Source organism: Akebia trifoliata, chromosome 3 (assembly GCF_017979445.1).
Source record: "Akebia trifoliata isolate Shusen 1 chromosome 3, ASM1797944v1, whole genome shotgun sequence".
In the NCBI taxonomy this organism is placed as follows: domain Eukaryota; kingdom Viridiplantae; phylum Streptophyta; class Magnoliopsida; order Ranunculales; family Lardizabalaceae; genus Akebia; species Akebia trifoliata.
Window position 1 is genome coordinate 48,678,586 of NC_141377.1, and position 22,160 is coordinate 48,700,745.

The 22,160-nt window shown below is 35.3% G+C and overlaps 1 protein-coding gene across 1 annotated transcript; it reads right to left on the minus strand.

The window, feature by feature from the left end:
- Positions 1–2,508: 2,508 nt before the first annotated feature.
- Positions 2,509–20,854, minus strand: LOC147407577 (Splicing factor, CC1-like protein). The gene is made up of 14 exons (XM_086436221.1): positions 20,696–20,854; positions 19,803–20,485; positions 15,214–15,295; positions 15,077–15,133; positions 12,297–12,352; positions 10,127–10,361; positions 8,114–8,200; positions 7,967–8,041; positions 7,576–7,659; positions 4,946–5,010; positions 4,593–4,842; positions 4,361–4,449; positions 2,934–3,048; positions 2,509–2,832 (listed from the first exon to the last, which is right to left on the minus strand). The coding sequence occupies exons 2-14, from the start codon at positions 20,420–20,422 to the stop codon at positions 2,791–2,793; spliced, it is 1,857 nt and encodes a 618-aa protein (XP_086292347.1). The 5' UTR covers positions 20,423–20,485; positions 20,696–20,854; the 3' UTR covers positions 2,509–2,790.
- Positions 20,855–22,160: the final 1,306 nt, after the last annotated feature.

The window sequence follows — 22,160 nt, forward strand, 5'->3', positions numbered from 1 at the left end:
TGACTATAAGGTGATGAATTCACCGGAAAAAAACATGTTTTGATAAGTATTGGAGTCGAAATATTTTCATAAGTTGTGCAAGTTTTGAGAAATATATCTCTCGTTAATATCACATGAATACCATCTCATGGTAAAAGTTGGAGTGTCAATAGAATCTCATTTAAAAAATATATGATATTTTTTAAACTAATATTACGTAGTATTAAATCTATTTCATCGAAACTAATAAAATTACAAATCCAATTGATCCCAAATTTTTGTACTTTTTATCAAATTTATTAGAATAAAGAGAGGGTGTATCTTTACTTCTTTTTTTTAGGATAATTAGGTATCCCTACAGACAGGGGATCGGCCCGTATTTGGGTTTTGCCCACTCCATAGACAATGGTCTTGCACAAGAACTAGTCGCAGGGCATGTGCAATGCCCCACATCACACACACTACGTAAGTGACGATGCGCCCTCGCAAGTGGCCCCTGAAGAATTAATGGTCATACTAGGTATCGAACTCACAACCTATAGGCATTAACCACTTATCAATCCAAAATTGCCATTGAGCCAACCCCTAGGGGTTAGGTGTATCTTTGTTATTGTAACGAGAGAAGACGAAGTAGAAAGAATTCAACACCAATATTTGAATTTCAAAAATGCTCTCACCTTAACATTTAAACTTAATATAATCAAGATCATTTGGGTTAAAAATTGAAAATTGCATTCTCATATCTATAAAATCAAGTTGGTTAGTTTTCAAAGTTCTACTATGTAATCTTCAAAACCATCCTTTAACTAATATTTTAAATTATGAATAAGCCTTTCAAATGCATGTGCTATGGCACATGTCATCTTCTAGTTTACTTTAAAGATTGTAGAGAATACATTCATAAAATTTATTGAATAGCCCTCATGCAAGTGACACTCATCTTGAGAGCTAGTGAAGATGATCAAGATATCCTCACAAAGATCAGCTTTTTTTCTGAAATTGTTGACTTCATTTAAGTGGAATTCAAGTTAACAAATAATAAAACAGATGGTCCATAGAATTATTCAACTTTTAAATCACTCTTCTACTTATATTAGAAATATAGAAAACAAAGATTTTGGGTCTGCTAACTGAATTATAATCCTTCATTCCACTATCTCCATCTACATTTTTTTGGGTCTTCCTCTTATTATTCTAAAAATAAATTTCAACTTAAATTATTTTTCTCATTGGAACTATTTAACCTTGTTTGAACAATGCCCAAACCATCCAATGGACTTTCTTTCAATTAATGTCATTCTAACATTTTCACGAATACATCAATCTCACCATCTGCATCTCTCATATGCTAAATGTATTTAGCATGTTACCTCTTAGTGTCAACATTTGGCTCCACAAGGTAGAGTTTTTCTTAAAATATTTTTTATTTTAATTTGATTGGGATGTCAGGTCATGTAGTAATCCGTTACTTCTATTTAAAAATACAATATTTAAGAAGAAAATCATCATAATTAAAATATATAAGTATTCCTTAAAATAAAATAAAATAAAAAAAGCTTCCAATTTTCCTCATTAAGTCTCTAAATACATTATTCGTCCATTGCTTAAATCTTTCCTTTATTCCTTGGCGTCAGAGGCATACAGCCTAAAGTTTTAATCTTTAATTTCTGCAAGTATAATTTATTTTTGTAGTAAATTTCTTTCCTGGTATGATATTTTAGGTAATTTGGTAGTTTGCTTAAATTATACTTTACTTATATCAAAGTAAAATAAGCTTGCAATTTTGGAAACCTGAAACAATTTAAACCTACTTTCCATATATTTTCTCCTCGTGAATTTTTCTTAAATTATGTCAAGACTTTTTGAAAGAGCATTTAACAAAGACCTGATTGGTAAAAACTTCTAATGGGGCATTGGGTCGTTATTGCAACCAGTTGCTAGAATATTGTCGAGAGTTGCTAGTATAAAATAAAATTATTATTTTTCAGACGATAGAAATTTGATTGAGTCATTTAGAATAAATACAGGAGAGATTAACTATTTTTTGAGGAATTGATCAAAAAAACGAAACAAGAATCTTTTTGGTAGAAAAATCTATCACAATTCCAAGAGAGATGGCAGTCATCAATATGGGTCTGTGGCTAATGGAATGACCTAACTCAACCAGTCAACCTCTCCACCAAATGATCCAGAAACTGTATCAATTCTCACTCATACAATGACGAGTGAACCATTATTGATTCCCCTAATCTCTGCGGCCAAATATCTTCAACCGAAGAGAATTTGAAAAGTCTCAACTCAATAATATAAAACAATCTCTGGCCCTGTTAATGGGTCTCATTTGTACCAATTTAAACTTGATCTCTATCACATGCCACTAAACTTCAACTAAAAATTTATCTCTAATCTACAGTCCATTGTATATCAAGGAATTGGGTTTCGAGTACTGCACTGTCAGTGCATCATAAAAATAAACCAAGCACAACTTCCATTTGTGCTGGAAATAAACGACTACAGATAATCCCCAAGGGTCTCTCAACAGCAATCTTTAAAATAGAAAAAAGCTGAAAGAAATGAATAGTCAAATACAGTTTATGGCGCATTAACAAGTTTGGACAAATGTATACTATCCTTCCAATGATCCAAAGACATAACAGGCTACTTGTACCACAAATGGGTGATCTAAAATTTCTCTAAAACTACATGGGAGTGCTGCTGCCAGTTCATCCAAGACAAGAACAACAAATTAAAGCCGCACAAACGGACTAGTTCAACAATGTTAAAACAATCCTGCTAGTAGCACACAGCAGCCTACTTGCTGTCAGGAAATTTCGCCTCGTAGTTCACAGGCAACTGCAAGTGTGAAGCCAGAAAAAACAAAAAAGGGAAAAAAATTGGCGTTCTTGTGCAAACCTCATGAAGAAGAAAGTGAAACATGAGAGAGAGAGGGTTACCATGTATGTTGCTGTGATCATCTTCCCTGCAAACCACCTCCCATGGAGTGCACGTTGTGCACTAGTGGCAGCTTGGGTGTTTTCAAACCGCATGTATACATACCCAGCACTATTCCTGTTATCGAAAACCAAAACAAAGTATCAGCATCTCAAATAAACACTACAGATGCTGAGAATTGATGGGTATCAAATAAGCCAAATCAAACATTTAACGTTCCATGGAAGGATTAAAACAGCCGCTACACATGTAAATCTATGATCAAGACCATGAAATTCGGTTTTCCACTTCAGTCAACAAGGATCATCTCCATCATCATAAAGTCCTCATCCAAAGTATCATGGATCAACTGAACAAGTCATGTTCTTCCATTAAATTATGTCTTTTGTTACACGTCTTCATATATGGTATGATCAAATCCATGTCATCGAAATCCCTATGACTCCGAACACCAAAGCATATAATTATAAAGTTTCAAGGTCACCAATTCTATTTCCTTCCAAGTACTTGAAAACCAGGATGGTAAGTGAGTGCTAAAATATAGTTGAAAACCTCTGACAAGTTCTTTCTTAATGAGGAAATGTATTACATCCCTTTTAGAGACATTTCATTAGAAAAGAGATAAAAACACATGTAAGAGGTAGAGAAGACGATCTGAAAGGAAAAAAACATGGAAATGTATTAAATCAAAACTACATCTTCCAATACAGTTTTTACTCATTAGGGATCGGGTGCATATGGTTCCATAAATTCCAAGGTCAATATTTTTCTTTATTGTACTCGATGCCTCGTAGATCAGGTCCATTGAATTAGTACACATATGCACTAACAACTCCAAATCAATCCAATTTAGCATGAGAGTGCTCGATCCAAATACATTGACAACCTATACAAAAGAATGAACCTTACTAGAGGAAAATAGTGATGTGACAGTGCAACAAACTACGACCTCTAATGATAGACCCAAGAGTAGAAGAGCAATGCCTAGTAAAATAAAAGTCAGGATTCCTAAAATTATCAATCAATCAACAAAGTTTATTCCAACTATACGATTGGCTAAACATCCCTTTCAGGCATTCAACACTTATCTTAAATGAAACTAAACAGTGAAAAATAATAGAATCTTGGTGGAATTTCTCTTTTTCTCAAGGTTTTACTTGAGGTCTGATTAGAAATGTCAGACCCATTCTCATGGGCACAAGACTAGATAGCAAAAACAATTAGACCAAAGAAAAATATTTTCCGAGATTTAGAAGTCTGTGCTTAAACATTAGGAAAATGCCTCCACATTTATGGAGTCATTATCAAACCATGACATGATGCTTTGGAAGTTAGGCTTAGGAAGCGAACTAAATTGGATATAAAAATAGAACGCAAGAACGTCCTGCGTGGATACCACACAGAGATAGTAAACCACATTGTTACATACTTGTCCACATAGATATGCTTCACTGCGCCAAACTTTGAACATTCGTCTTGAACGTCTTCTTTAATATCCAAATCAAAATCTGGCTCAGTCTGCAATACAACACGCATTTCAGCATAACAAGTTTAAAAAAAAAAAGGGAAAGAGAACATGAGATTTTTTTTTTTTCATATATATAGGTAATGAATGTGAACAAATGGAAATAAAAGAGCTAAAAGTGACCAGCCAAACCAACCTCTGAATTTGGATCAAACATATTCTTCAGCAACAAACACTCACTAGGAACACCAATGGCATCGACAGGAGATACAGTTACAGCCGGTACAGGAAGAACAGAACCTGGCAATCCTGCAAGGGTAGGCATGAAAGCCTGTCCTAGAGGAGCAACAAGCGGGGGAACTGCAGGTGCAGCACCAAGAATTGGTGCCGTTGGAAGAGTAACGCCAGATCCATTGCCAACAGGAGTACCAAGTGAACCAGAAATGCTGTAGACAAAAAAGTAAGTGCTTAATTCAATCCAAATTTATAAAATTTAAAATATATAAAAATAAATAAAAAACAGAACACACAAGTTTGGTGTAAGCAAACCTTGTAGCTGTGCCACTACGATCCAACTTCTGCATGAGAATGGCTCTAGAACGGGCATTCAAGGACTACCAAAATAAAAACCAAAAACCAGAAAAAAAAAAAAAAAAAAAAAAAACTCTAATCAGCTGGCCATGATAGTTATCAGTTCATCTCGTAATAACAAATGACCCACATTTTATTATTTTATACCAGGGTAGAGAAGTAAACTATGCTTTTCCATCAGAAGTTTCAATCAACAGACAATACCCTCTATATCATCCAATGTGTTGACTAGGCATAGCCTTTCAAGACATAATGTGTATGAAGTATCATATGATGGTTTGGCCTAGATATTATCATGTGTAATTTTGTTTTGATTCGATACATGTGTTTTACAATAACAAAAGACTTGGCCACGGTAAAATGGAATGGAGGAATACGATTCATTTAGCCGGCCCCAAATCTTCGGGATAAGGCTCTGTTTTTATGGCCATTGTTGATCCACATGTTGTGCTATGTATATATCAAGCAGTGTAATTAGACTCTCTCATATGCCACATGGTGGGGAGTCTAAGAGTTTTTCATCTACAAAAGATATGAGAAAGAGAAGCACAACATCTATTTCTTTTTCTATTGGAGAAATATCTTTATTTGTAATATTATGGGTTTACAAAATTTGTCTCTACAATGCATATTGAAATGGTTAAGTAAATTGCATTATCATTATTTTAAGTTACTGTACAAACCTTCTCAAATATGTGTTTTTTTTGGTTCTTTTGGTGGGCAAGCTAGACTTGAACCCATGACTCAAGTTGAGTTGCAATGTGTCAACCAAATGAGATTGTCAAATACAATTGTTTGGCATATTACATAAAAATAATTGTTTTATATAGCTTCAGATTTTTTTAATTCATACCAAAAATCGAATGAATTTTAGGGTCCTAAAATTTGAACCCAATTCCATTTGAATCTTACTCATGATTCCTCACCAACATGCCCTAATAAGGTAAGGCAAAATACGCAAGTGTTACCCATAAAAGCATAACTGCAGATAAGCTCTTATTCAAGATTTGAACAATAAAATTATAACCACACAAAGATATCTTTCTAATGCATAGACAACCTTTTCCATTAAAAAAATAGGGTTTGTGTGACATTCTATAAATAGTGAATGAAGAAAGGCAGGTAAAGTGGAGTTAAAATGTCTTAAAAATTAAGGAACACATTCCCACCAATGAATTCACTATAATTTGTGTAGAGGAATTATGAACAGATTTAATAAGATTCCATAGGGAACCAAGGTCTCATTGCGTAAAGGGGACAGATGAGGTTTTGGAGTATAATCAGTGCGGTCCCAAAGTGGCATTTACATCCATTGCCCTTTCAGATCTTCCAGCATTGGTGAAGAATAGTACAACTGTGGAGGTTGGGCTAGAGAAGGATACAAAGAATGGGAAATGGAAGATCTTGGGAATCTCCCCACATAGGTTGGGAGAGCTCCAGGCATTGAAAGCATATGAAGACTGTAGATTATGATAATGCAATCCTAATAGGCCCTTCACAGGAAGGTGGTTTTATGAGGTTCAAAGCTTCAACACTAGCCCTTTTTCTGGTTATGAACTCCAAACATCAAGATGACCCTAGTTAAGAGTGCACCTCTACTAGATAGAGGGGAAACCTTTTCCATGACAATAAAGTAGCTTTTTGTGAGGCCAAACAAACTCCTAGGCCTAGCATGATACGAGTGCAGTCGTAAAATCACAAAACACAAGAGTTTTGATGTAATTCTAGCATGGTTGCACTTGGCGCAAAGGTTGCTTTTATCTTCCCACCCGTCAAAAACTTTTTTTAGACTCAAAAGCATGTTTGGTCGGCACCCAACTTCTAGTTTCTACAGAAGCCAAAGTAGCACAAGGAGCCAAAGTTGACTGAACCCACTTTTAGCTACTCACTTTTGCAAGAAGCTGAAAAAAAGAAAACTGCCGTAGTTTGGGACAAAAATATCCTTTTTCTTCAGTTAATAAGGATATTACCCATTTCTTCTCACTCATAAAAATCTAGAATGCATAAATCGCGTTTTAGTTGATTTCACCAGACACCCACAATTTTTGGAAGCACTTCCTAAACACAGTCATCAACAAATCAATGCTGTAATTGTATTTCTTATAGAAGTGAAGTCATTCCATTCCATAGAAGCACTTTGATTGAAAGAAAAGCTGCACCAAATAGGACCTTCATGAATCCAAACCTCTACAAATAAGGTATCGTGTAACATATGCCTAAAGAACTCAACAAGATGCTCAAAAGTAAATGCCACAGCAGCATTGTAATAAATGACAACTTTTTGTGACATCATGATTGACAACATTCTCCTTACGTACTACATGAAGAAAAGTCGGCCCTTAACAAGTTAGGATGCTTAAAAATAAAAGAATACTTGCATTTAGAATAATTAAATAAAACCAAAATAAGAGAGATTAATGCGTGACAGAACATATGCAATAAGTTTGAGGGGAAAAAAAGGTGAACATCAGGAATAAGTTTATTTTCATGCTACTACAAGCCTTTTTTATTTTTTTTTCCCCTAGGCATCTACTACAAGCACTTTTCTCACCAAAGAGCAATGGATATAGGAAAGAGTTGGTGCTTACCAAGCCCCCACCATCATCATCATCAAAGTCACCAGCGTTCACCCCAATATCTTGCATTCCAACCTGATCAGAAACAGCTGACACCTGAAAGCATGAAAAAAACAATACCGTTAACTAAAGGTCAATAAATAATTGCAGAAAGTAAAGCAGGAGATTTATGTGGACTCTCCTCATCTCATCACAGCCTTCAAGACTTGTACGGTGACACAAATACAGATGCCTACAGTGGAACTCATAAGAAATCAACATAGACTCCTTTTGGATCAGTTATTTTGTTTATTTTAAGACCTGTGTTGCCTCTTGGGCTCCTCAGGGTTTCATGCCGTTCCTCTTTTATCCTTAATGAATTCCTTTATCTATCATACAAGAAAGAAATAAAGGAGTAGATTACCTTAATTATTCGCCCAGCAATGTCTAATTGCCCATTTAAACTTTGAGCAGCTCTAGCATCTTCAAGGCGTGCAAACTGGCACAACTAGCATTAATTAATCCTACAAGTTTGAACAAAAAGAACTACATGCTTTCACATTAAACTCACCTGGACAAAACCAAAACCTTTGCATTGTCCAGTCTCCGGGTCAAGTGGCAATTGCACCAACTCCACAGGACCAAATGGTTCAAAAACCTGGGATATAAAGTTCAAAGGTCAACAAGGGAAGACAATAAACTCATGCCACCAATCAAACAGATCAGATTGGAGTTTTGATGGCTATAATATCGAGAAATGCAGTTATAACAGAAATTCTTCAATATTGCATAACAGCCATGAAAATCTCCAAGACCAAACCTAAATGAGATGACTGTGAGGCATCCAAGTCGATGCCTAGATCTTTTCCTTCTTGAAATGAATTTATTATGAGAATGAGTAGAAGTTAAGGCCCCGTAAGGAAATTTAGAAATTTCTTTCTTTCCTAAACAATCTTTCCATAAAAAAATTTACTTCTTTGGGAATTCCAATACAGCATGAGTTTCTTTTTGAGGGAAAATTTTTCCAATCAAAAGTTTTCTAAGCTTCCATACAGGGTCTAAATGTAAAGAAAATCAAGCCACTCAACTTTCAGTTGTTATACAATCCTTGTATGTTGCTGTTGTAAAAAATAAATTAAGGCATTAAGGCATGCCACAATGAGTCCAGCTATATTCATCAGCAATGCCTGACCGAGAGTTGTGGACAGATTCCATGGTCAAATACAAGAAGAAAAAAAATGTAGTAAGATTGCAATATGTTGGCATTGAATACCAACAATATGGATGCCTTACAAATTTCAAAAATGAGTGATTGGGAATATTCAGGGTTGACCAGGACAATCTGTTGAAGGGGGTTATTCAAGTTAAGAATGGGATTTTGCCAATTTAGGTTGGGAAAGTGGGGCATCGAGGCATCTTCTAGGTGGGGTCTCCAGCAATATATAGAAACATAATAGCTCTTTCCAAGTCGGCAAAGCAAACAAAATCCGATTCTAGGCAGATCGTCGAAGCAGTAAAGTTTCTCTCAACAATCAATTTGTATACCTTTACACCATTTCTTTAAAAAAGATCAACCAATTCAGATTTATTGGTGTGAGCTGGTGGACAGATCTATTGGGACTTCGCATTTAGAAGGTACTTCAATGACTGGGATCTGGAACCTATCAATTACCTACTTAGTCCTATTTTTCCATTCTCTTGAATATTTTTATGAATCCTGCACTTTAGTCTCCTATGCCATATTTCAAGTTTCAGTCATTTGGAGTATTAAAAAAAAGTACCTTCCAAGGTGTTTTTTTTCATATGGTCGGGCAACACTTATCAGGATTCTGACTATTGACGATATTAAACCCATATGTACATCAAGTTGGAAATCAGTAATAACCTTTTACTTTGTTGTTCGTTCACCAACATCATTTGGCCTCAATACTTATTTCTTTTTCATGTTCATTGGGCCTCTCCTAGATCAATTATCCCTCTTTTCCAGGGATGGAAGTCCTCAGATTTTAGGCCTAGAGAAAGGATTCTTTAGAGTTTGAACCTTTCGTTGTTTCTTGGGCCATCTGAAAGGAAAGAGACAATCTCATCTTCTCAGGAAGGAGATTTCAATACAAGAAAACATCAGCATTTTGGGTCTCATTTTTTATTGAAGCTCTTCTTTTAAAAAATTTGAGGGTTTCTTCTTTGAGGATTTTCTTTTTTATGTGGGAGCTTATTTGACATGAGAGCATGTAGGGCTAGTTTCGCTTTGGTTAGTCTCGAGTTTTCTTTCCTTTTCTTGTGGTTTTCTCTGTTATTTCTTTCTTTTGTTGGTAGGTCCGCTTGATCTCTTACATTTTCCATCAATAATGTTCTACTTATCAAAAAGAAAAGATGACTGTATCATCGAGGTGCAATTGCAAGTTCTACCTGGTTGTCCAATTGACAATCAGTTTTAATGCAGATGATCTAATTTTTTTAGAAGGTGTCTGGACACAGCACATGTCTGATACGCAGTCCCACAGATTAACAAATGCCATTTTTTCTGTAAAACAAACATTATACAGAATGTTCTAAATATTAATTTAGTGTCAAGTGTGGTTACCTGACGAAGTTGATCTTCTGTGATGTTGAAGTGCAGATTTCCCACATATAACCTTCTGACTCCCCCAGAATAGGGTCCAATAGAACCACCTGGTCCTCCAACTACAGCTGTATTAGATTGAACCAGATTCTTTTCAGCCTCTGATGGCTTAACCATCACTGGTTGACCAAGAAGCAGTTGACCAGAGAGCGCAATTGCCATAGGGACAGACATCGCATCATAAAACTCAATATACCTGCAAACGTTTGCTTTAGGATCTACCATCTATCTTAAGGATGTATTAAAACATATGATCCATGATTCAACAGAAAGATAACATATTATCACACCAGAACAAAAAGTATTGAAATTACAATAGAAACAACTTTGAAAAAAAAAAGAACTTTTGACTTGTGTACAAATGGCCCACTCCAGATCTGGTCATAACTCATAAGTAAATCAAACGACAGCATGCAGTGAGCAAAATAAAATTAAGGATTCCAAAAATTTCTACAGGAGATCATGACACGGAGATAGTGCAGAGATGTATCTAAACTTCTAAAATATAGTAGATATATGTTGACACCATGATGGATGCAGCCACGGGAAGAATGGTCTAAGCGTACAATTGGATGGTTCTTCTTACAGTAACCCCAGCCCATCTGGAACTGGGGACTGGTTTTGGGATGGATACAGATCAACGCTTCTGGTTTTCTCTGTCCCTACCTGATTCAAAGCCTGAAATAAGGCAGATGATAGAATTTTTAATGGTGTAAATTTCTATTAACACATTTAAATGATATGTTAGTGTATATATATATAGGGAGTGTTCAGTTGCCAAAATCCTAGCCAAACTGTTTTGACCTTTATTAGCTAAAAATTTCGGAATGGGCTGATTTTTTGTGAGGGTGATCTCTATGATGAGGAGATCATCCTCACAAAAAATCAGCCAATTCTGAAACTTCTAACCCCACATTATAACTTGAAGAATCGTGGCCCATCAGTTTTTACCGTTAGTTAATAAACCAATTCTGATGGGGTTAGAAGTTTCAAAATGGGATGATTTTTTGTAAGGGTGCTCTTTATTTTTGTGAAGATGATCTCTTCACCATAAAGATCGTCCTCACAAAAAATCAGCCCATTCCAAAACTTTTAGCCCATATAAGACAAAACTTTGGCTAGGAATTTGGCCGTTGAACCCAACCCATATACTTAAAGCTTGCAAATGTTTTGGCCTATTCTTTGGCTGAGGATGATATATACCATCAATCATCGTTATTGAAGCTAACCATAGCTTCTCTTTCCTTTTCATTTCCTTGGTTAATAAGTAAAATTATATATCAAATAAAATAAAAAAGTGGAAAAAAGTTCAGAAACATTATTTAGTAAGAAAAGGCAAAAAAGAGAAACTAGTAGATATAATCCATGTACCAAACAACTTGGTTATACAAAAAATTGCCCATCTAACAAAGCCAATACTCATGAACTGACATTAAATCAGCAAACAGATGGTCTAAATTGCATTATTGGGGCCTACTGAATACATTTAGTCTTCCAACGATAAAGACAAAAAAAAAAAAAATTTCAAGAATGTCAGAAATCATTCAATAATTACCTGTAGCATACAAAAATATGATTAGCAGCCATGGGATAAATTTGTACTCCATTCAATCAAAACAACTCTTAATGATGAGAACAAAATAGTTGTGGTGGGATGTCATTTGGAGACAAAGGATCACAACTTCCTTTGCTAAAAATTTCATATTCTATGATTCTTAGTTCTAACACTCCTATATCCTTGTACATGGACATATTTATAGGAATTTGCCAAAAAGAAGTTATAAAAACACAAGCTTCTGTGAATTTGCTAACCCTTTGATTGGCATTTTGTCCTTTAGATTCATCTAAATGGCCTTTAAAGTCAGTTAATAGATTAGAATCATTAGGTGATTTTATTTTATCCAAGGACATAGCCATAAAATACAATGAGGTCAATTTCATAACAACAATAAATGTTGCCTATGGTGCAAGCCACATATTGTCCTTTATAAAAATTATTTGAATATGTTTACCTCCATAATTTTCATTATCATCGAAGCTTCATCCCAAGTGTCTTATGTTAATTCAAGTATCTTCATACAAAAGTTACTATTTTGAGAACCTCATGTCATGAAAGAAAATATTAACTTACCCAACTCCCTTGGAACGTCTTGAATTGCGATCCATTATGAGGCGCACATCTCGCACCTGTAGATGGTAAACATAAGTGTTAACAAGATAACAGGCAAAAATGCATGGTAACAGTTCCAAAAGCTTTAACTTACGAAACGATGACCTCCTGACAAAGATACTTTATAGTTAATGTTATTGCACCATGAGAGACAGCCTATATGAATGCCTGTACGTTTTAAGTGCATCATTAAACTCACCAAAGATAAATAATTATTAAACCGCAACACAATCATTAACTTATCCTTCATAGAGGGTAAAGGATTAACCAATAAGAAGTCAATTTGGCCCCTTTAAATAGGTATCTCACTTTTCATCTTATAATATGACGTATAGCTTTTTATAATATAAAGCGTAATTGAACTTGATAAAATATCAAAATTAACTTCCCTAAATGTAAATGTGTTGTAAAAGGTAGTATTGTTGAACAAAACACCATATTTCAGCTCATCTGTATTAAACATATTTTTCTTAGTGTCTTGGTGCAGATTATAGGTTATTATGTTTTAGTACATGTGGTTGTAGACTTGTAGAGATAGTTCAGACATTGTTAGCATGGTTTCAAAACTCGTCCGAGACTGAGACGTATCACCCAGTAACGAGACAGACGGACAAGTCAATCGTACTAGATTTAAAACCCACATTCATTTTTCTCATTTTTGAACGAGAAGCCTCAAACATATCGAAAAACTCATCAGAGACGACTCGGTCTCGTTCACAGACGAAACGTTAAAACGAGTTTTAAAACCATGGTTGTTAGCATCATGTTTTCAAGTTATTTATGCATGAAGTGAGGTCTAGAGTAGCATGAAGGTGAGTTGTTTTGTATTGGTTTGGGATATGACAAGATACATTGACATAGTCGGAGTACGTGTTATGATGATGACGATGATTGCACCCTATTGGTTGTCAACTTAAGGCTATGTTGAACGGCATTGGTATTTCAAGGATATGAATATTCTACTTCTTGGTAAGGGATTGACGACACATCGGAGGAATAGGAAACCTTGTGGAGTACATTGATCAATGGAAAGTTCGGTATATACAATATAGGCATTATCCTAAAACCCCCTAGTGCTTGATGTGACTAGTATGTGAAAATGAATATTGAAGCATCTCAACCTGTCTAAACAAAGAGAAAGCAAAGCCAACACACACACACACACACAATCTAACCTTGAAGGTGTACTTATTAGCCAATGCATCTAGATCAAGCACTTGGGTTTCTCCTAAGCCTTAGGAGTTAAGGAACAATTCAAACGATTGGAAAGACGACACCTCAACAACTCCTTCAAAGGATCTAATAAATTATATTCACAATGAGATAACTCCTAAAAAGTATCAAAGGTTCCCTACTAAGAAATTTGGATGGCCACTATCCCTCCAAAGCTGTTTTACGGCAATGGCTCTAGTCGAAAGAATCACAATAGATCATTCCCCCTAGGGGTGTCAATGGATAGTCAAAAATTTGAATTCGAATTCGAAAAATCGAATATTATCCAAAATTTTGGATATCGGATTCGAATTCGGATAGTTTTTTATATTCGAATCCTTATCAAATACGGATTCGGATATTAACATTTCGAATCCGATAATATCCAATTTGAAATAATATATGATATATATATTATTTTATTTATTTATTTATTTATTATATAAATAATATAATATATATTATTTTATTTATTTATTTATTATATAAATAATATAATATATAATAAGTTTTTTTAATAATGAAAAATCAGTTGGATAAGGAAAAAATTATGTTTTTTTTATATACAAATTATTCAAATCATAATTGGATATTACCCGATATCCAATAAGATAATTGGATTTGAATTCGGATAGAGTTTTAGAACATCCGTTGGATTTGAATTAGAATTCGGGTATCAAATAAAAATTTCGGATTCGGATATTGTTGTATCCGAACCAATAAGCATCCGTTGACAGCCCCAATTCCCCCTCCTCATATCTAGATAAGAGAATGCAGAAGTAGTCAACTATTAGATCTCTCATAGTGAAGTATTTTTAAAATGAGATAATTCATAAGGAGCTCCAAAGGTTCCCTTGCAAGATATTCACGGCCACCATCCCTCAAAAGTAGTTTCTTGTATGGACATTAAGCTATACAATATCCTCACTATCAACCATTTAATATTCAACATAGACTTCAAATACTCCGAATAGTCATATCATATGCAAGTGTAAGGAGACGACTAAGAACCCTCTTGTTCATTGTCCTTTTGCATGGGGATTATGAACCGAGTTTTCTTCATTTCCGAGGCAAGTTGAGTGACTTCTTTTTCAGTAATGAATCTCTCTGTTAGCTGGCAGCACAAGCTCTTCAGTGAGATAGGTTATTCCTTTAAAAGTATATTACTTAAATAATTTGCCGACCCATTTAGAAATAGAGGAAGAGAATATTTTTATTGTTTCAGGACAAAGAAGACAACATAGACTGGCATGATCTTGACAATAAAAACCCTCAAGTGCTCTTGGTCCATCTGTCCTGACAAAGTTCAAAGTTGCTAGTAGTACAATTTTATGATTTGACGGCACAGCCTTGTTGGGATGCAAAATTCATTTTGTTTGTGTAGATTTTTCACCTCGTGAATATTTTCTTTCACTAGAAAGCCTAATCTTCGTGTTAAATAAAATTTCCATATTTTACCAATCATTAAAAAAAGGCATAATTTAAGCCCTTGATTTAGTGATCACACACAGAAAAACGCTCATACTAACCTTGCCAGCCCTTGAAAAGAATTCATATACATCTCTTTCATCTGCCTTCAAACAAATCTGCAGTGTTGACAGAATATCAGTTAGCACCATCAGAACTACAGCTAAAAGGCACCGAAAGCCGGAATACATTGAGGTACCTGATAAGCAAACACAGTCCTTTGATCTCGTTCTGGATCAGCCTCTGGCTCCACCACTTCTTCCTTCTTCTCTTTATAGCGTCTGCAAGGGAAAGGAAACCTCAACTATCAACTGATTTACCAATGATTACGATGTGATGTTAAATAAAGCAACTTGAGCAGGCTAGAACATCAATTGAGCTATAGAACAAGTCTTAAAATAATATTTTTGGTTTTATGTATTTAAAAAAGTAAGCATGCACAAAATATTTTAGAAATGGCAGCAAATTTCTTTCCCGCTATGCGTACAAAGGTCAAATCCACGTAATACGCTCCTGCAGGGAACTGCAAGAAGTTAATTTAACACGACCAATGAGGTGACAAGGTCAAATGAAACGGCTCCTAATCTGCAAGTTCAGTAAAGAACAGACCTGGAGGACTAAGTTAAAACTAATGAGTGGAAACATCCATTCTAGGTAGCAAGGTATGTTAAAGTATGTGATTGAACTTCAAGCACTGGATCAACGATATGTCTCATTCATTTGACAAAAACATACTTAAAACTGCAAGCAAATCAGCAGATTGTGTCAATAATCCACACCAAGAAAAGCAGTTCTATTTATCACAATCTGTCATCGGTTTGGAAACAGAAGGATATATCATCAGAGCAGTGCAAGGGGCAAAAGTTTAGGCCTAATACATCATAGCTAAGAAGTTAAAAATTTGTTAAAGGGTCCTGTACCAAACTGAAGAAAAAAATTGAATAGATTATAACTCAAACACGAAGAGCAGACAATGATTATGCCCAAAAAAAGTAAGGGTGCAGTTCCACAAATAAAGATGGCTAAATCATGAAGATCTGAAACATACAAAAATTAACATGTGAATAATGCTACCTGTAGAAATTTTCTAACAAGCACTGACTTATACATTACCTTATACGTAAATTCATATCCCTTTTTTTATAGGTGTACTTAAATGTATGTCTACAATATGACCAAAATTAATTAATTAATTATATGTATGTATCTGTGTGTGTGTGTATATGTCTGCATCCATACAGTTGTATAATATTGTGTAATAAATCCCTCAGCTTTTGCTTCTCCTGCTGACATAGACTAAAATGCAAATAATCTAAAGATGTACTTCACAGATATGCTAGCAACACGCTGTTACTGATGCACTAAACATCAAACTTTATAGTAGAGTGTAGCCAAAAAATACTAGTTAAATAAATAGGGATATGATGAAAGATCTGCGGCTAGTAGTTACATTATTTAAAAGGCATGTGGAAAAAGAGGTAAATTTTCGAAGGGAACTCTCTAGTCATGCAAATGGCATAATTACTGATGAAAGAAAAAAAATTCCCAAGGAAAAAAGGAATGTTAAATGCAAGGAAAACAAAAAAAATGGATTCCCAAGGGGAATGAGAGGAACCTAAAAGTGAATATAAAAACTTCAGAGGTGATGACTTCAGAAAAAATCTAGATTTAGGTCTACAAATGCTGAAAACTTGGACTCAAATATAGAAAACAATCCATGGGCAGTCAAACTCAACCTCCCCTTGGCAAGTGCTATGTGTAACCCAAAGGCCTACATTTTAAAAAGAGACATTTATCACCCAAATAGATGATAAGATATCCTGTAAAAAAATTATTGCAGATCTGGCAGCCAACTGAACACCCATTTTTCTCACATGCATCAGAAGGAAGTGCTTCTGTTAAGCAAAGCTCATCACTCCCCACCAGCATTTCTGCAACAGAATAAATATAATTAAGCCGTTGTGTTCTGAGGTGGAGGATAACCAAAATCATAACAAGACACTCCTCGTCAAACCTCCACCAACAACCCCCGAAGAACAAATATTTAAGACCCATGACCTGAGTTCCTGAGCCTGGCTCAGTTGCCAGAACGACCATCTGCAGATTGCTCTATTGTATCTGCGAGTTCCCGGAATCTAACGTTCAATATTCAGAATTCCCAACAGTGATATATATACCACAAATAACCAGATGAAATTTGAAAAATAATGCCAGGAAAAGTGCAAGAATTCCATTCAAATGGCAATACATACAAAATCCTTTAGAAAGCAAGTAACAATTGTATGGAAAACAGAAAAGAAAAAAAGAATGTCTTAAACAAGTAGATCTGTAGTTTCCAAACCACCTCCACCCTAAAAACAACACCAAGGCCTGATCCCAAAGATTCTCCAACCTAATCAGTCCAAAGCCAAGGCTTCAGTTATTGAAAGTTGTCTCGTATATGCTTTCACTATCTCCATTCCCTCTAGAGAAGGGAAAAGGTTAAAACAGATACATTCTTGCATTGGACGAAGGAGCAGCATAAACTGGGAAAAGACACAGAATATAGACTATCTCTATTCCCAATCCCAAACAAATCTACAAGGGACAAAAACTATCCAACAAGTGCATCTCAGGATCCTCCTTCACAATCCCAACCACCAAGTATCCAATCCATAAACACGAAATGTGCAATCTTGTTTTTTCAATCAAACGGGAACTTAAGAAGCATGTAATGCTAGTAACACTAGTAATGAGATCAAAAGAACGCAAAAGATCTTTGGTTCTGACAGCTCAGATATCATAAAGAAACAAATTAACCCACATTAATTTTCTACATATGGGGTGCAAATCAGCACCAGATACAGCTGTACCATCAGAAAGTATGATCAATCTTAAAGATAAACTGGATTACGGACATGTCTGGAACCGTGGAGTTGGGCAGGGAGCTGCAAATTTCGTTGGCATTTGGAATGCCCAACTCCTGCCAATTGTAACTCCTCTAGATGTTTCAACTCCCATTTTTAGTGAGGTATAACTCTCAACATAAGCCTAGGAATTAAAACTCCAGTCATGAGGAGTCGAACCCTAATAAAATTCCCTTAACTTGATCAAAAAATGAAACCTAAGAGCAGTCATCATTCTGACAATATGACAAAGTTGCAGTATCACATTACTGCCTACGATGAGAACAATGGAGGTCACTCTCATCTTTCTTAATCTCATTCTCTCTTTCCATATATCCCTAAAGGTGCTCCTATTCATCAGAGTTAAGGCTAGAGAGAACCATTACCAACTCTGGTGTGGGAGCATGTGTCAAGATGAAGTGTTAGCTGATTGTGTTTATGATAATGGCAATGTTTTTCAACCTCCCCCTTGTATACATTCATTTATTTTATTCTTTAGAAATATTGCACTTACCAAAAAAATGATGAGATATCTTTTCTCTTCTATGAATAGTAAAACAACGGTATGTCTTATGATATGCATCATATACTTATAAAAAAGAGAATTCACATATTTAACAAATATGAAAATTTGCATAGTTAAGGGTTGATGAACATTTTGTGAAAAGGGGGGAAATGAATTCTGAAAATATGACCCCAGAATTAACAGAATGTGGAATCAGACAAGAGATCGATACGAATAATTAACCCTTTTAAATCCATTGAATATAGAACAAATCTCTTGGTATTTCAAGACCAAATTAATACAAGTTTCAAGTTGATGAGCACCAGTGTCTTGAAAGCTTGGAAATCGTAAGAGAACCGTACTTTGTTATCATGATCTCATTAAAAATGAGTGAGATTATGGCATGAAATGGAGTATGAAATCAACATCCAACCCCAAGTAGGAAGAATCTTCTATGATCCAACCATTCAATTTCTGGCATGCCATGCCCACTTCTGTTCCTAAAACAATTCAATTACAAGTTTTTAATGATGATCCCACTCCCAAAATATATCTTCTTCCTGGTGCTTTGGAAAACTAAGTTCCAATCAGAGCTATAATTTCATTTTTAGACCAATTGTATAATTACTATATGTACCATATAACATACTAAAAACTAGCTAATGTATGTGGATTCACCCTATGATTTTTTGTGGGTCCAGACAAATTCAGACGTTGGTAAGATGTGGATAGTGTTACATGATTTCAAATCAGTTCTGAATTTGTGTTGGCAAATTCAAAACCAATTCCAGATAACTGGATACAGTCCATTTTACACATACAGAATGTTCATAATCAAAATGCACAACCTACAGAGAAAATATGCTTTATAGAGTGTTCGAGAACCCTTGTCCATATTACACCACATTTTGCATCAATATGTTCACATACAAAAGGTAAATCACAGGAGGAACGAGAACCGATCACTTCATCATGTTCCAACTACAATCAGTATGTTGTAGCTTTGTTTCTATTTTCTAAATGAGTCGATCATCAAGGGGAAAGGAGACTACTAGTCCATACAATTTCTCTTGTCCCTTAGCACTGGGTTTTGCACAAAATATGATTGCGGGGCCATGAAGCTCATAATCTTGGTAGAGAAACCGATTGAAAACCTTCTAGTTAAATTCAAATTAGAAGATTAAAAACAGATAAGTGACACTTAAAGAACATACAGTCTTGCCTAACTCGAAGCATGGGTAGACATTCGTTATTTTGCCTTAAGAGTTGAAGTGCATGGTGCACTTGAAAGCTAATAATTTTAAAATGAATATTTGCAGGGATTTATTCAACGTTTTCAGCAGTTCTAATTCACATAGCCCGCAAATCATGAAAATATTTATTTAAAAAAAAAGTTACCTGCTTTCTCGATCTCTGTCTCTTATCTCTCTCTCCCTTTCTCTACTTTTTTCCCTGTCTTTGCTCTTCTCTCTATCCTTCTCCCGTTCCACATCCTTATCACGGTCACTGAGGTGCCTTTCAGAGTGGCTCCTGCTACGACGTGACCGCTCTCGTTCTCTCTCCTTCTCCCTTTCACTTTCACGGTCACGCTCTCTTATTCTCTCCCGATCCTTATCTCGTTCTCGATCTCTGTCTCTGCCACGGTCTCTTTCCTTCCCATTCCTTTCCTCTCTATCTCTATCTTTATCTCTATCTCTGTCTCTGTGTTCTCTGCTGCTTCTATGACGGTCCCTCTCGCTACGTTCACCATCTCTGGACCGATGATCAGGAGATGACCGATGACGCGAGGAGCCCCTCTCACCATGCCTGTCATGACCACGAGTGTCATCTCTGGATCGTGCCCTCTTCGATCGGTGATCTAAATCATCATCAATCTGATCACTCCTATGCTTAGAACTCTTCCTGTCTTTTTCCCCCGATTTAACAGCTTCATCTCCACCATTAGTTGTTTCCGGCTCTTTCAAAGCTTCCGGATTTTCAACTGTTTTCTCTAAATAATCGTACTCGTCGAAATCCATGGACGACCTTCAAAGAAATCAAGGCCACAACTTCCCTCCCTTTAACGAAAACCTGCAATTCAACTAAAACCACGAAAAACCATATCCAAAATGAATCTTTTTTGGGTTTGAACATGTTTAGAACAATCAGGTAGCTTTATTTTTTGGTAAAAAAAAAACCCTAGGTGTGAAAAGAAAGAGAGTTGGATTTGAAAAGCAATGAGAGATGAACAGTTTGAAATAGAGAGAGGAGAGAAAACCCTAACTAGGGTTTATGCAAATTTGGGAGCTTACCTCGGACGGAGACAATCAGCGAAAGAAAACCCTCAAGCCGCGTACAGTTGCGACGGATAAAAGGGCACCCACCAGTCGAGTTCGACTTTGGTCTCTCGAGTGTTTGAGCTAAACCTAATCCCTTATATAGCATTAGGACGTGTTTGATTTGTATTTTATTCGAAACGACTAAACAGGTTTTGTGTACGGAACTTATATTTGAGTAGGGGTGTTAATGGATAGTTTTATATATTCGAATCCTTATTGGATACGGATTCGAATATTAACATTTCGAATCCGATAATATGCGATTCAAAATAACATATAATATATATTTTTATTTTATTTTATTTTTTATATAAATAACATAATATATATTATTTTACTTGATTTATTTATTATATATAATATAATATATAATAATTTTTTTAATAATAAAAAATCAATTAGATAAGGAAAATTTGTGTTTTTTTTAATATACAAATTATTCGAATTTTAATTATATATTATTTGATATCCAATAGGATAATCGGATTCGGATTCGAATAGAGTTTTAGAACATCCATTGGATTCGAATATTATTGTATTTGAACCGGTAAGCATCCGTTGAAAAAATAGATTATACATAAGCTACTTGCAACAATAGACCCATGGTAATCATTTATCAATCAATTATAATAGAATAGTGATGAATATACGCGGTCTTGCGGTTGAGTACACGGATGACATGGTAAGAGCATATCTTTTTTCCAATATCCCGATGAAAACGATCTATGGTTATGTGTCTTTGCCATGTCAGTCGTGTGCCGTACTGAGTATCAAGACCACATGCATTCATCGTGACTCTAGTAGAATAATGATGAATGCATGCAATCTTGGTACACGGTTGAATACGCATAGGATGTAGTATGGGCATAAAATCGCACATCTTTTTCCTGTGTATCATGATGAAAACGATTTATGGTTCTATGCCCTTGCCACATCAAACTCGTATCAAGACCATGTGCATTCATCACAACTCATTCTAATATACATGACAGAGGGGGCATGTGAAATGGTATTATAAGGTTTAAGGTTTTGATTATCTATTTTGGCTGTTAAGGAATGATTACATTGACCTAATACACACTACTCTCTGGTAGGACTGCAACTTGGGCAAGCCAAACTCAAACCTGATGGGTTCAACCCGACCTTGGGTCAAGTTGGGCACTGGTAGCTAGGGCTCAAGCCCAAGTTTGGGCAAAAAAAATAAAAAAAAATTGATCGAATCAAATCGAGTTGTGTTCCAGAATAGACATTGTATTGCCCCAATTTACTCAAATTTAAAATTGTTTTAGTTTTAAAATATTTTCATTTTTTTCTCATTTACGTTTCAAATTTTAGTTAATCATCATAACCTTTTTCTTATCATTTGCTTGTAATTTCATGTATTTAAACTTTGAGATATATATCTGGAGACAAATAGTTGTAAATTTTATGCTTCTTT